The sequence below is a fragment of the Neolamprologus multifasciatus genome, chromosome 4, assembly GCF_963576455.1.
Source record: "Neolamprologus multifasciatus chromosome 4, fNeoMul1.2, whole genome shotgun sequence".
Classification (NCBI taxonomy): domain Eukaryota; kingdom Metazoa; phylum Chordata; class Actinopteri; order Cichliformes; family Cichlidae; genus Neolamprologus; species Neolamprologus multifasciatus.
The window spans coordinates 29697820-29712062 of record NC_140442.1 but is presented as its reverse complement, the minus strand read 5'-3'; the positions used below and the strand labels follow the sequence as shown (position 1 = coordinate 29712062).

Genomic DNA, 14243 nt, shown 5'->3' with positions numbered 1-14243 from the left:
GGGTTGGTGGGATAAAGTTGGGCTCTTCACATTTTCATCTTCGTCCTCCGTACCCTCACAATCTCTGATGGCAGAATGGGACAACGACATTCTCCATCATTCCGTAAAAGAGTTGATTAGGCAGCTATGTAACTAAAGAGATAATGTATTTGGGTCAACATCAAGGCCACTTTTAACTATTTGTGAAGGTAAACAGAATAAAGTCCTAAAACAGACCAAACCCACACAGATTTCATTATTAGTTTTCATAATTTCTATAAATGTTTTATCTTCTGACGGGAGTCCCTTGGGTTGAAGAACAACCCTTCAACCATATGATATTTGACTTGTAATAATTTCCCACTGTTATAATACACATATGAAGTCCTAACTTTCAGTGTTATGACTAGGGATGGGTATCGTTTAAATTTTATCCGATACCAGTACCAAACCGGTACTTTTGAAACGGTGCCGGTGCTTAAACGGTGCCCAAACCGGTGCCCAAACCGGTGCTTACAGAATGGAGAACACAAAATTGGTCCAAAAACCTCTCATGTTCAGCTGTTTTTTTGTAAAAAGATAACAATGTTAGCCTTTTCTGCAGCTATGGGGCATATATGGTATCACTCTTGGCTGGAAGCAGTGCTTAAACAATGGAAAAAACACAAACTTTGTCCAAAAACCTCTCATGTTTAGCTGTTTTCCACTTTTTCTTTGGTCATTTTAGCCTTTTTGTCCAGGGTGAAGGGAGTATCTGACATCAAACAAGAAGACAGCTGCATGTAACTATGATGGTGTTTGCTAGTTCACCTTACATGCATTAATGTAATAACATGGTTAGCCTACTCAACGTAAATTACACACGAACAACATGAAGCTACTCACGCAGAGAAGAACGGCTGTTGCTGCATCATCATCCTCATCATTTCTGCTACACTGGCAGGGCTAGGGGCCAGGACTCTCCTCTTCGGGTTTTTGGGGGATGTTGCTAACTCCGGGTCCGATAACAGGCACCACACCCGCAGTAGATGTGCTCGGTGTGAGGTCTCGCAGCAAGCTATCAAATACGGCGCATTTCTCGGCTTTTAACAAAATGCTATAAGTCGCCAGGTGTTTCATCAGATTCGAGGAGTTACCTCCTTTGCACAGTATCACCTTAAAGCACTTGTTGCAACCTACGTACCTGGGCCTGCCTACTACGCTTGCAAAGGTAAAATGATTGGCTAGAAACTAAAGTGTATGACATCTCAGGAAAATAAAGCACCGAAATGTGCGCTGCTTTTCAGTCTGGTTACTACCGTTTATGTCAGAACGGTACCCATCCCTAGTTATGACTGTAGGTCGGGGCACAGGGCCGTAGTTTGAAATGTCCAGGCCACTGGTGATTAGTCAGCTATCATGACTTCATTGTGAGAAGCTTGAAGTTTGCAGATTGGCTGGGAGAACTCTACATGGTTCAACGACCTCTTGGAAAGGCGCGGGGAAGCCATTTTTGGATTTCCCGTTTCACCAAGTTACCAAATACAGTAACCTCTACTGGGAGAAAAAGAGCTTACATCATGTTTGATATTTTGTCACCAAAATGATGGACTGAGGAACACCATCAAGTGCAGAGTGTATTGAAGGGCGTCTTGCGATAAACGTGATTTGTGCAGTTGAGTTGCATTAACTGAGGAAAGGAAGGAAATGACAGGAACTAATAACTATGATACTGATTTTGATACAATTTCAAGTAAAGATAATTACTCAGCATTTTAATGAGTTGAATGCTTTGAAACACATCACAGACACACACATACATATATCCATTGTTGTTTATTGGTCAGTATTTTTCACAGGCAATAATAATCATTGTCATAATAGTGCACTTTTCCTCTTTTGTAATTATACTACAGACATTTCTCTTTGTCATTAGTTGGGTGAGCTGTTTTCTCGACCCCACCCTCTCCTACGCTCCACCTCCGCCCTCCATTTATTTCTCACATCATGAATTTCTCCAGAGTGAAACATTCTTTTTCTTCTGTGTGGAGTGGAGGGTCACAAGATGGGAGTTGGGAGTGGGGCTTGAGTGGCAGAGCAAGGGCGGACATGGAGGAGGGACATGATAGGAGATTATAGTCGTACAACTTTAACTGCAGAAGAAGAATGAGCAATAATGATGAGAGGAAGAATTGTATGGTGACTACAGTGTCAATAAAACATAGTGAACGCTACATAGATATGGATGGCATACAATGGAGACAGGCACACAGCGTATACAAATGTATACAGCATCTTTGTCGAAGTATACTGGGTATAAAATGTATACAAGAGGGGTGGTTATATACGGAGGTGAGATATGTGCATGTGGTGAGGGATAGGATGGGTGGAGCAGGAGTCCAGGAATACAAAGGGGAAGAATGGGAGGAGGAAAATGTAGAAAATGTTAAGTGAATAGGTGGAGGATAAAGGAGGAAACGAGTGAGGGGGGAGATTTCTTTCAATAAGGGAGTTTTGCGCAATCAAGCAAAGCGCCCTGTTGTGTCTTTGAATGGATTAAAATGCAGTGTTTGCTCAGTGGAGCAAAATTTAGAAGGTTCCTTTCCTCTTCTTATTTCAATCCTTTTGCTCTTTTTCTCTTCTAAGTGGATGAAAGATGAACCTTTGTTTTAATAAAAAGATCTAACACTACCTTTTGTGTATTTGAGTGTGCAACTTTAACACTCGCCAAACTCTGACCTGTCAGGTGTGTGGATCTCACTGCTGGGTTTTCCCACAGGTGTACATTATGAGAATGGGAATGGAAAAAAAGAAAAAATTTAAAGACAGCACAAGTGTATCCACTAAAAGTGAAAGATATCAAAACGTCATGAGGGGCTCTGCTGTGAAAACTTTCATTTTGCAGCTTCTTCTTTTAAACTATTTATAGGCAGCTGAAGCAGAATTTGTAAAAGCAACCAGGAATATAGCAAAAAAAAGAAAGAAAAAAAAAAGATGTAATGACAAACACGCCTGAAGGTCAGTGAGGAATGAAGCTGGTTTGCATGAAACGACACAAAATGTTTTACAAGGAGTGCACATGACTGCTCTGTAAACTGTTAGCATTGTAATACTTGGCAGTGTTTGAGCTAAATGTCAATGTTAGCATGCCAAGCAAGTAACGTCCCCTGGGGCTCAAATATGAAGCCAAAGTAGAAGCCGAAAAACTACAGTACCTCAAATGTCCACATCAGTCCCATTGATTTCCATATTCAAATGCAGAATAAACTCATTTACACGGTGGTACAAAAATAAATAAATATTTGTTTTCTTGTTAGCTAATATCCCAGGGGGTGACACTTTATATAACTTGCCCTTACATAATTTCTTAATAATAACATTAAGAATGAATAGGGCTGTTTTGCGACTGGGTTAGGCATGTAGCCTTTTGCTAGCTATCACCTCAGCTAACTGGAGACACTGTACTGGTATTCTAGAGCAGTTTAACGCAATTATTTGATAAATAACATGGCTTGGCTTTTGTTCAGAGTGAAATTATATTTTATTAGACTGTTGGTAATAATTAAGAAGTAACTGTGTGCAGTGTACCCACAACAGTTACACACAGTCTGTAAATGCACCATGCTAACTAAACATGCCAATTCTTAACTGATAGCTAACTGTTAGCTTAACTAATAGCTAACTGTTAGCAATAGTCATTGGTAGCTCTGAAACAGTAAGATTGTAATTGCTATGTGTATATATTGTTAATATGCAAATGTTCAGCAGGTATAATGCTCACCAAGTTCTTTTTTTTAGATGGGCCTAATAGCATGCTAACATTTACCAGTTAGTTCTAAACACAAACTGCAGAAAACCACCTAGAATACATGATTTTGGTGCCAAATTACTAAGCCAATTTAGTGGACAAACTGGAATTTTCCCACTCAAATCAATTCAATAATTAAGATAATAATGCTCCTTTTATCCACAAAGACACATATCTAACTGGGCTGAAAAGGACCTTTAATTTGAAAGGCCTTAGCGTGTGTGTTGTACATAGAGACACACAGAAACACGGACTTCTTTGTTACAACAAGTAATTACATAACATTCCAGCAGATTATCATCCTGCGGTCTTTTCATTTGAGGTCTCAATTAAGAAAAAAAAATGAACTGAACAAACACCTAAAGGAGGCAAAGACTCAGCACTGAAGGTGTTTTATGTGTGTGAAATCTTGGTCTCGCATTATAAAATGGACATCTCTGATGGCAAAAATAATGACAAAATAAATCTAAAGTGCAGAATCACAACATAAAGCTTAAAGGGCTGTTTTGCAGCATTAAAATGTTAGAATTTTAAACAAAAAAACTTTGGACTAATCGTTTAGTTTTTGTCTGCAGTACCAGACATCTAACTAACATTTCCCTGTCTTTATAACCACCTATATCCATTATTGAAAATAATCCAGGAATGCAAATAAATACATACACAAATACATAAATACATTAATAAATAAATAAATAAATTTTTCAATAAATAGACAAACAAACTATTTCTGCCCTCTTAAATAGTTTCAAAAACGTTTCTTGACATTCACATGGTTGGTGCTTTCTTGGTGTTAGACTAAAACTTAAAAACTTAAAAAACAAAACATACCCATACGCAAAATCTGGATCAGAGTATAAAAATGAAATAAAGTAGAAACAAAAAAAAGCATCTTTCATTCCTTAGATGTGGCTTCATTTTCCTTGCCAGGCAGTTTGTGTACAGAGTCTTTATGACTACAGACACAAAGCAGTTATTTGTAACCTGCCAGTTTTGCATTGTTATCAAAGGAAATGCAGCTGAGGATGGGTTTCTGTTGCCCAGCTGTTGGGCAAAAAAGCAAACAAACACCCGGGTGTCCTGTTTAAAAAGACTTCTTCCACATTTACCTTTAAGAGGACCTATTATGTCTAGTGTTATGATGCTGAATGCTCATATTAAACATATTAATGCAATGAACATATGTAAAAGTAATGCCAGTGAGCCAAAGGACTTCAGTCAACTCACAGTACAAGCTGACATCAACCAGAATGACTTTCTTTTCTTCATCTGCTACAGTCATAATTCAGTCAGTACAGTTTACAAGCTCTGGGTCCTGCCCCTCTGCAGGCTTCCAGAAACAAGACAATTGGAAGAAAGTGGGCTTGTAGGGAGGGTCTAAAACAGGGGTGTGCAACTCCAGGCCTCGAGGGCCGGTGTCCCTGCAGGTTTTAGATGTGTCCTTGAACCAACACAGCTGATTTAAATGGCTAAATTAGCTCCTCAACATGTCCTGAAGTTCTCCAGAGGCCTGGTAACGAACTAATCATGTGATTCAGGTGTGTTGACCCAAGGTGAGATCCAAAACCTGCAGGACACCGGCCCTCGAGGCCTGGAGTTGCCCACCCCTGGTCTAAAATGACAGGTAGGAGTTTTAAAAGATTAAAGAAATTATATTTTAAAAACTGTAAATCATGCAATGATGCTCTAGTGTTCCAAAGTAGAAATATCATGGTCTGGAAATGAGCATAGAAGTTCCCTGCAAGTCATTTCTTAATTGTATTTCTATTGAGGGAGAGGTTTGAATTTTTCTCAGTACAATATTCACATGCACATATATCTACTGCTCGATAGAATCAGCGCCCTACCCTGCATATAAAGGTTTAGCAAATATTGAGCTGTAGCTCATTGTATTCTAAATTTATCAAAATGAAATTGTCATATTTGTCCAGCATGTGCTGGCTTGTGTGTAACTTTTAAGAAAGAAATGTCAGGAATTTTAGAAACAACTTATTAAAAAGAACTACAAAAAGGAAATTACATATCTGCTAATTTCAAAGATTCTGTTTCAATCTATTTAGGTAACACAGAAAAGGCAGCTAAACTATAAAGCTAGCAGTGTGTACAGCCATCCAAGAATACTGCATGAATGCTAAAATCTGAATAAGGGTTGATAATGTTTTTCCATCGTGTCATCACTGTCTGAAAACAGCACTGTTCATGCGAAATGGTTAAGATAACTGAGTTATTTGCAGCTTGCAGAAATTGGAACTTCATAAATAAAAAAAATAAAAACAGTAGACATCTACTCATTTTTCTAAACCAAATTACTTGACTGCCATCTGGTGGCTGGTTGCAGTAAAAGACATGTCAAGCCTAAACTCCTATTGTGTGCGGGATCTCTGCGTAAGTAGCCATTTCCAGAATTTATGCCAGCGGGATGGTCAGATGGTAATGTGTAGTCACATTTCAAGGGAGATATACATCAGGTTACATTACAGATTGTAGCATAGCGCTTCAGTAAAGTCTTGATGATGCTCAATCATCCAAGGAAATCATCCAAAGGAAGGTTAAGCTAAGTTAAACGATTTGCTGATAGTGTGCTGGAAGTTTCACCAAAATTTTAAAGACGATCTGTGTAGGTTCTCACTCATCACCAAGTCATCAATAAGCTACCAACAATCGGAAATTGAAGACAAATTTACTCACAACGTTTTTGGGTAGCTGGAGCTGTTTGATTCAAGTTGGCCTTTATAAAGACACGAAAAACAAAAATGGAGAGGATATGTAGAAACGTAAACAAGCTCTTAGGACCTAAAAGGTCCAAAAATATGTTACTGTAACTTAAGTCAAGCTATCAGGTGAATATTTGTGGGTTTCCAATGTGACCGTATCCTGACGCTGGCTGCTGGTTGGACTAACACAGACTTGTGTTAGAGCAAGGACAAAAAAGGAAAATGCTGAGAAGTTTAGATAAGACAATCAGCATTTGACAGGTCGACATACTTGCACGGCCTTCATGTGCAACTGCTGTTTGTGGAAAAGGCGACTGGTTATTTTTAACGCTAAAGCTTCATACTAGCTTTGTCTGAACACTGGCGTGCACTTTGCCAGGGAACAAAGATTTTGTCACTTCTTTGTTGGAGATCCACTTATGCAAGGTAAAGCTTGATTTAGACCTCTGCAGGAAATCTACATCCTAACTCACGTAGTAACCACAAACAACCAGAAGGTTGCAGCGTAGGGTTAAAATGGGGTTCCGATTAGGGCGCAAGTTTAAGACGTCCCAGCCAGTATGTAGAACAGAACTACGGTGAACAATAAAACCATGTGTATATGGCATGTGAATGTTATATGAGACAAACCTCTTTTAACAAAATATGTCTCCAAGATTGCTTTGGAGGCTTTTCACAACTTGTTCTTCTTTTCTACTACTGAATGGATACTGCTCGACATCCTGTGTTTACGTAACCTTTTTCTCCCCTAGCTCCACTTTTACTTGTGAGATTTTGCCTGTGGTGTGTCCTAGTGTCCTTAAAACGGGGCTAAATCTAACTGGATATCCACTTTTTCTTCTCCTTCATTAAAGGCAATATGGTATCATAGCTTTAAATAAGAGTAATTCAGAAATGACTGTGGGACTTCTCATACACTCAAGCAAGTTGTGTTTGTTGATTAAGATATTCACTTTGCTGTAGGGTTGTGTTACATAGCTACATCAGATCCATTGTCAGCACAGCATTAAGTTGGCTAATAATTTAAGAATTAAATCCATTTTCACAACCGAGTCTAAAACAGGACTCTCCCTATAGCTCTTGTTGCTTTCATTCCTTAACGCAGCCTTCAATTAGAAACTGATGAGACGAGAGCAGAGATGGTTTCCTGTCATGTCAGGTGATGCTGAAAAGACTTGCTGATTCATGAGACAGCCAGGAAATGAGGAATGGGAATGCCTTGACGCGCTCCGTCACTGACCAACATCTTCACAGCCGCTCTGACTGACGGGTGGGAACTTGATCGTTGAGTTTGAACAATGTGTTGCATGTGATTGGTCAGTGGGAACTTCATGTGCTTTTTTTTCGATCCATAGGAACAGGTGAACTAAATTTCTTCTATTTTCATAGTAAAGTGGAGCTTTTTGGACATCATTTGTTTTTAGGCTTGTCCCACCAGGGTGAAGCTATCCTTTAGGGCTAATTAGAGATCAGCTCCAGTAGTCTCCAAAAATATACATTTCTGAGAAAACGAGCCATTTCAGGGGGAAATCTTCATTAAATCCCTAGATCAGCTGCAAGGAAAATCTTCTCCCTTTTTCCATCCCATTGCTTAGGACTAAAAGTATGAAGCAAGGCAGGAAGTAAGGAAATAGGAAAGGAAAGAATGTGGAAAGGACTAAAGAGAGGAAGAGAAAAGGGCCCGGCATAGGGCCCTCACTTCTCCTCCACAACATTCTTTTCAAGGGTGAGCCTGTGTCCCGTTGGACGGCGAGAGTCTGGCCTTGTCTTTCCCCGACCCTCGTCTTTGTAAGACGGCTCCGCTGCTGCTTCCGCTACTGCTCCCCCCATCTGCCGCATGCTCCCCCTCTCCCCGCTCCGATCCGCTTTCAGATCTCCTGGAGTTCTGACGTGTAGGAGTGCTGGGCTGGCGGGAAAGCTGACCGTTCTTCTCATCTAAACGGTAAGAGGTAAAGTTAGGGAGAGATGAAGCAAAGCTAACAAGCTACTACTGCGTGTGCTGTTGGTGGTGTGTTGGTGCTACTCACCAACCAATGCCTGCACAGAAGGCTGATCATGAGTACTCAGTAGCTGAGCTTGAATGGTTTCCACTACCCTTTTGAATCTGCGGCTCGGACCTGAATAGAGGAAAAAAATCAATATGTCACTTATGAGTTAGTATTTTAGGTAAAAAGTCTAAAAGTCCAATTTCTACTGGGTTTATCCACAGACAGCATAAAAAGTGGAAACAGCTTCTGAGTCAGAACAATAAAGCCGATGTGAAAGCACCTTAAACCTGCACCAGATGACGATATCTCTGGTTGGAAAACGACTTCCTATCCTTTGGAAGGAATTGAAAAACAGCTTCCTGAACTCGACCTTTGTGAACACTTACCTGCTGAGTTTATGGGTTCAGTAACTCATTCTGGGTCATGTTTGGCCCCCCAAACCTTTAATCAAAACTCTGATCATCACACATGGAGAATATGAAGTGTTTCTGTGTATTTTCAGTAATACAGTTTGATCTTCTGATCATTTACTTGTTGAACTGCTGCATTACATGCTTCACAGTTCTTTCCTAGGAGGAGATATCCAAGATGAAAAACAGGTCAAAAACAGGAGTGTTGGTAGCCAGAGATGGGCAGTAATGCGTTACTGTAATCCGATTACTTTTTTCTAGTAACGAGTAAAGTAAGGGATTACTATTGCAAAAACGGTAATTAGATTACCGTTACTTTCCCGTAGGAACGCTGCGTTACTGCGTTACTAAAACCGTGATTTTTTTGCGAGAATGTCTCATGACAGTGACGTAAGCGAGTGCGACGTTCGTGACAACAGCTGTGTGCAGATCAACAATGGATCATATATCGAGTGCAGAGAGAGTATGAGCGTGCAGCGTTTAAAGCGTGGAAGTACTGACCTTACTTTGAGTTTGATTCCATAAAAAGTGACAAAAACATTAGTGTCCGTTGTGCGTGGGAAGAAAACTTCTTTTTACAGCGAAAAACCCCTAAACTTCCAAACAAGCACCGAGTAGCTACGACGTAATGGGAAACTCACAGAGAAACTCGCGGATTCTTCCACTGACCGCGGCACACCTGCACCGGGTAAACCTCCGCCTACCCCACTCCTGCTTTACAGGTGAAAATAAAACAGGACCGCTAGTCTTTGACTTTATTTATTTTCTGCTGTGTTTTACTTGCATCTATTTGAAAGACTGAGTGTAAACACACAAAATATTTTATTTTATGTGCTGGAATGTGCAGAAAATAGGTTTAAATGTTAAACTAATTTCTTCCAGTCAGAGAATGTTGCATATAATTAATTTTTTGCTTGATGCATAAAGTTAAAAGATTAAAACTAATAAAACAAGTTTTAAAAAGAGACTTTTCCATTTGATTACATTTTGTATGATGGATTATGTAGAAAAAGTAGAATTGGGCTGAAAGATCTATCACTTTATCACCTATTCAGGATGTAAATCCTGTTTTTAAAAAGTAACTAAGTAACTAAGTAAATAATTACTTTTGAAAATAAGTAATCAGTAAAGTAACGGGATTACTTCTTTGGGGAAGTAATCAGTAATTGGTTACTGATTACTTTTTTCAAGTAACTTGACCAACACTGTCGGTAGCAAGAACCAAATGGATGAATTTGTTTTATTAGATGAGTTTCTCCTGTAAGGCTTTCCTAGTATATCTAAGCTAAATACCAAAACCTAGATGAGAATACCTTTATCCCTTTTTATTTATCCAAAACAATAATCAAAAAAAGAAAAGAAAAATCCTCCAGGTATCAATAAGTTCTTAATATGCAGACCCACATGGAATACCTTCATTGCCCACTAGAGGGGCTCAGCTATTAAGTAAATTCTTGGCATATCTCAGCTTGATGTGTGTGACAAGTGGAGGACAAAAGAAGAGGCCTAAAAGCTATCTATAGCTGATGAACAGTATGTAAAAGTCATGTCCTTAAGAAACAGGAAGAAATCCAGCAAAGACCTGGCACAGGACCTGAGAGCTGAACTTCAGTTGATCATCAGAAATGATCTCAGTGGAAGGGAAACGGGGCTGAGGTTGGCCAAATTACACAGGAAGTGTCTTGATGCATGCTCAATCTTAATTATGCAAATTCTCATGACCACTGATCAATGCTCACTGATCAATAACCATGAGTCCCATTCACAGAGAGTTGGTGAATGGCTGCAATCACAGCATGTAAGATGGTGACAGATGGACCCTTAGGCCCCCTCCTTGATTCAGAGATGGTCTTTCCCTTTTCACGTAAATGGCCTCCTTGACTCCGCCCTCAAACCAGCGCTCCTCCCTGTCCAGGATGTTACATCCTCATCATTGAAAGAGTGTCCACTGGCCTGTAGGTGTAAACAGACTGCAGAGTCCTGGCCTGACGAGGTGGCTCTTCTGTGTTGTGCCATCCGCTTCACCAGAGGTTGTTTGGTTTCCCCGAAGTATAAATCCTGGCAATCCTCCTGCACTTAACAGCGACACTATGTTACTCTGTTTGTGTCGGGGGACCCGATCCTTGGGGTGGACCAGTTTTTTGTGCAGCGTGTTTTGGGGTTTAAAAGCCACAGAGACCCGGTGTTTAGAAAAAATGCGTCTCAACTGCTCTGATACTCCTGACACATATGGGATCACTACAGGTTTTCGCTTGGGCAGCGGTTGTCCTTCTCTCCTGGATCAGCTGGAGCATTCTTTAGGAGCCTTTCCAGCTTTGACAAAAGTCCAGCTGGGATAACCACATTTACTCAGGGCCTTCTTGATCTTCTTCTGCCTCCCTGGCTGCTGTGTCAGTGGGGATGGTGTTCACTCTGTGTCGTAGTGTCCTGATGACGCCCAGTTTGTGCTCCAGTGGATGATGAGAGTCAAACCTTAAATACTGATCCATATGTGTAGGTTTACGGTACACGTCAGCTTTTAGATGTCCCCCATTACTGATCTCACAGTCTAAGAAGGCTAACCTGCCACTTTTCATATCCTTCCTGGTGAATTTGATGAGTTGGTCCACCGAGTTAATGTGATCCCTGAAATGTGGAACGTCCTGAGATTTGATTTTCACCCAGGTGTCATCCACATATCTGAACCAATGGCTTGGTGGTGTTCCAGGGTAGGATAGCAAAGTCCTCTTTTCCACTTCTTCCATGTACAAATTGGCCACGATGGGTGAAACTGGGGAGCCCACGGCACACCCATGTTTCTGCCTGCAGAACTGACCCTTGTATGTGAAGTAGGTGGAAAGAAGACAGTTCAAACACACTTGGTGGATGCTGAGAGCGGTCCTGTTGCTGAGGTTGGTGTCATCCTGTAATCTCTTACGGACTACTACTACTGTTTATAAGATTGGAAACCTGCAGTCAGCTGAGACTGAAGAAGTCACTTGGATGAATGACGAAACGTTTCTCCCACAAAACGCTACGTCCAGATGAACAGAATCAACTTCTGGAGATACACAGGAACTGGACTCAAAGTCAGTACTAACACGTCTTTGTCAACATGTGCTGAGAAGGTTAGCAGAAAGGTACAACAGTGACAGTACTATCTGGAAAGTGTCTGATTAGCAATGGCTTCATTTTTCAGCGTGACAATAATACTAAACACACTTCCAATCCAGTAAAAACACAACCTGGATAGAAAAACGCACAATGCAACACAATCGGTCATGGATTGGCCTCCGCAGAGCCGTGTGGGATCATCTTGACAGAGGACAGAACAAAAGGCAGCCAACATCCAGAGAAGAGCTTTGAATGTCCTTCAAGAACCTTGGAGAACTATTCCTGAGGACTACTTAAAGAAATAAGGAGAAAACTTGCCTGAGAGTTCAAAGTATGTTGAAGAATAAAGGTGGTCCCACCAAATACCGTCTGTCAAGCTCAACTGCACATCACTGCACACATTTTCTGATTTCCACAGCAAAATCTAAAGACTTTGGTTAGCACTGTATTTCCCTCTGTTAGCTGATAAATCGGGTGCTGTTATTGGCTCAAACATGATGATGTCAGACCCAGTTTAAGTGTTTGTGATCGTTTCAGTAATTTTCTCTATCTTGTATTCGTCACCTTTAGGAATCAACCATCCTCACAGTGGATTAAAACAGATTGTGAAGGAATGAAATAACACATGCGTATAACAGAGAGTAATACAGTTTCATTAGTGTCAGCCTTGATGTTTCTTGCTCCTAACGCTGTAGATCTTCTAGGAAAACAAGCTGGGCTTTTATTGTGAAGCAGAACAACAAAAACAGTGTATTTTCCAATGTGTTCATCACTGACAGTGACTTCTCATCTAATACTATAAATCTTAAACTATAAAACGAGACATTTTTCCTCCATTGGTTGAATATTAAATTTGTTTAGACGTATCACATGGCTAATTCCCCCCTTTTCCCCTTGTTTAACCAAAGCTTAACATACAGATGTTCTGCTTTAATCTGCTGAATGGGTGAGGCTGCAGAAACACAAGTATGCCCCTGACACAGGCTGTATCCCAATTCAGGGTCTGCAGCCTTAAAGGCCGCATTTTAAGGCCGATTACGTCACAGCGACGCGACGAAGGCTGTCCCAATTCGAAGGCTGCTCGAAATGCGGCCCTCAAATGCGTCCTTCATTTCCCTGAATTTTAAGGACGTGGCGGTGTAGACTTCGTGGCCCAACATATCCCAGAATGCATAGCGCGGCGGTGGGTGTGGATAATTTTGCCGAAAAAAAACGGCAGATGAGGGGCGCCTGAAGAGTAACTTAGTAAACTAAGTACTGAATATTATGTCACTTATTTATGTGCAAATGTTTAATAACAAAGAACATTAAAACATTACTGTTGGCCACATGTCGGCAAAGTCATGTGACATTAGTGACGTTTGTACTAACTTGGTTTTAAAGCCTTTACTTTAAAATATACGCCGTTCAATAGCTGAGCTTAATCTTACAGAGAATGATCAAAGCTCATGTAGAAACAAACAAACAAATGAATAAAAGATTTTCTCCTTCATTTCTGTCAAACAAAGCTGTATGAAACGTTTCCAGCTGTTAGTATCGTGGTTGCTAGGCAACCTGGGCAGCGCAACGGAGGCTAGACCGTCCCATTTCACAAGCCTCGCACTTGCGGCCTTAGCGGTCTTTGAGTACGCGGCCCTTGAGGATCGTTGAGACTGCGTACTTTAAGGCTGCAGACCCTGAATTGGGATACAGCCACAGTGCAGCATTCGTTTGCACCTGTCTGGTAACTCCTCACATGTGGAAGCGTGGTCTCTGGTCTCCTACCTGATATTAAAGTGAAGGTCACGCTGTAAATGCCCAGCTCTCGTCTCCCTTCTCTCTCTGCTCGTTCCCTCTCTCGCTCCCTCTCTCCCTCAGAGAAAGCGATGTCCACCTACGGGAGGAAAAGGACTCTGTAAATCAAAGCGCCCACGTAATTGCTGCATTTTTAAAAACGCTCACTTTCTATGTCATTAGAAATGTTCAAATTCTACACATAGTGACACCAGGTTACCTTGGCTAAAGAGTTTGTAAAATAAACCGAGCGACTTTCAGCCGTACTCCATGGAAGATTAGACTATAACATTTTTTAAAATTAATTTTAATTATTATTTTCAATTAAAATACAGGCAGACAAAGACTTTCAGTGGTTTGCCACTTTACATATGAATAACATATCTGATCTGTACACTGTGTAAGGCAGTATTTGTGTGTTATCAAAATAATAGGTCGGACTCATATCTGGGTTTGTGTTAAATAAAACCAAATTTAGTGGCTGCTTCATTCAGCACTA

General features: G+C 40.6%; 1 protein-coding gene across 2 annotated transcripts in view; it reads right to left on the bottom strand.

The window, feature by feature from the left end:
* Positions 1-1775: 1775 nt before the first annotated feature.
* Positions 1776-14243, bottom strand: part of LOC146520784 (serine/threonine-protein kinase BRSK1-like) — a 41821-nt gene continuing 29353 nt past the window's right edge. The window contains exons 18-20 of one of the 2 annotated variants that reach the window (XM_085157371.1): positions 13736-13844; positions 8508-8597; positions 1776-8415 (exon numbers count right to left, since the gene is read on the bottom strand). In XM_085157371.1, coding sequence (XP_085013497.1) covers positions 8201-8415; positions 8508-8597; positions 13736-13844 — 414 coding nt within the window. In that variant the 3' untranslated portion in view covers positions 1776-8200. The remainder of the gene's footprint in view (positions 8416-8507; positions 8598-13735; positions 13845-14243) is intronic. The other variant, XM_085157372.1, reaches the window with a different exon arrangement.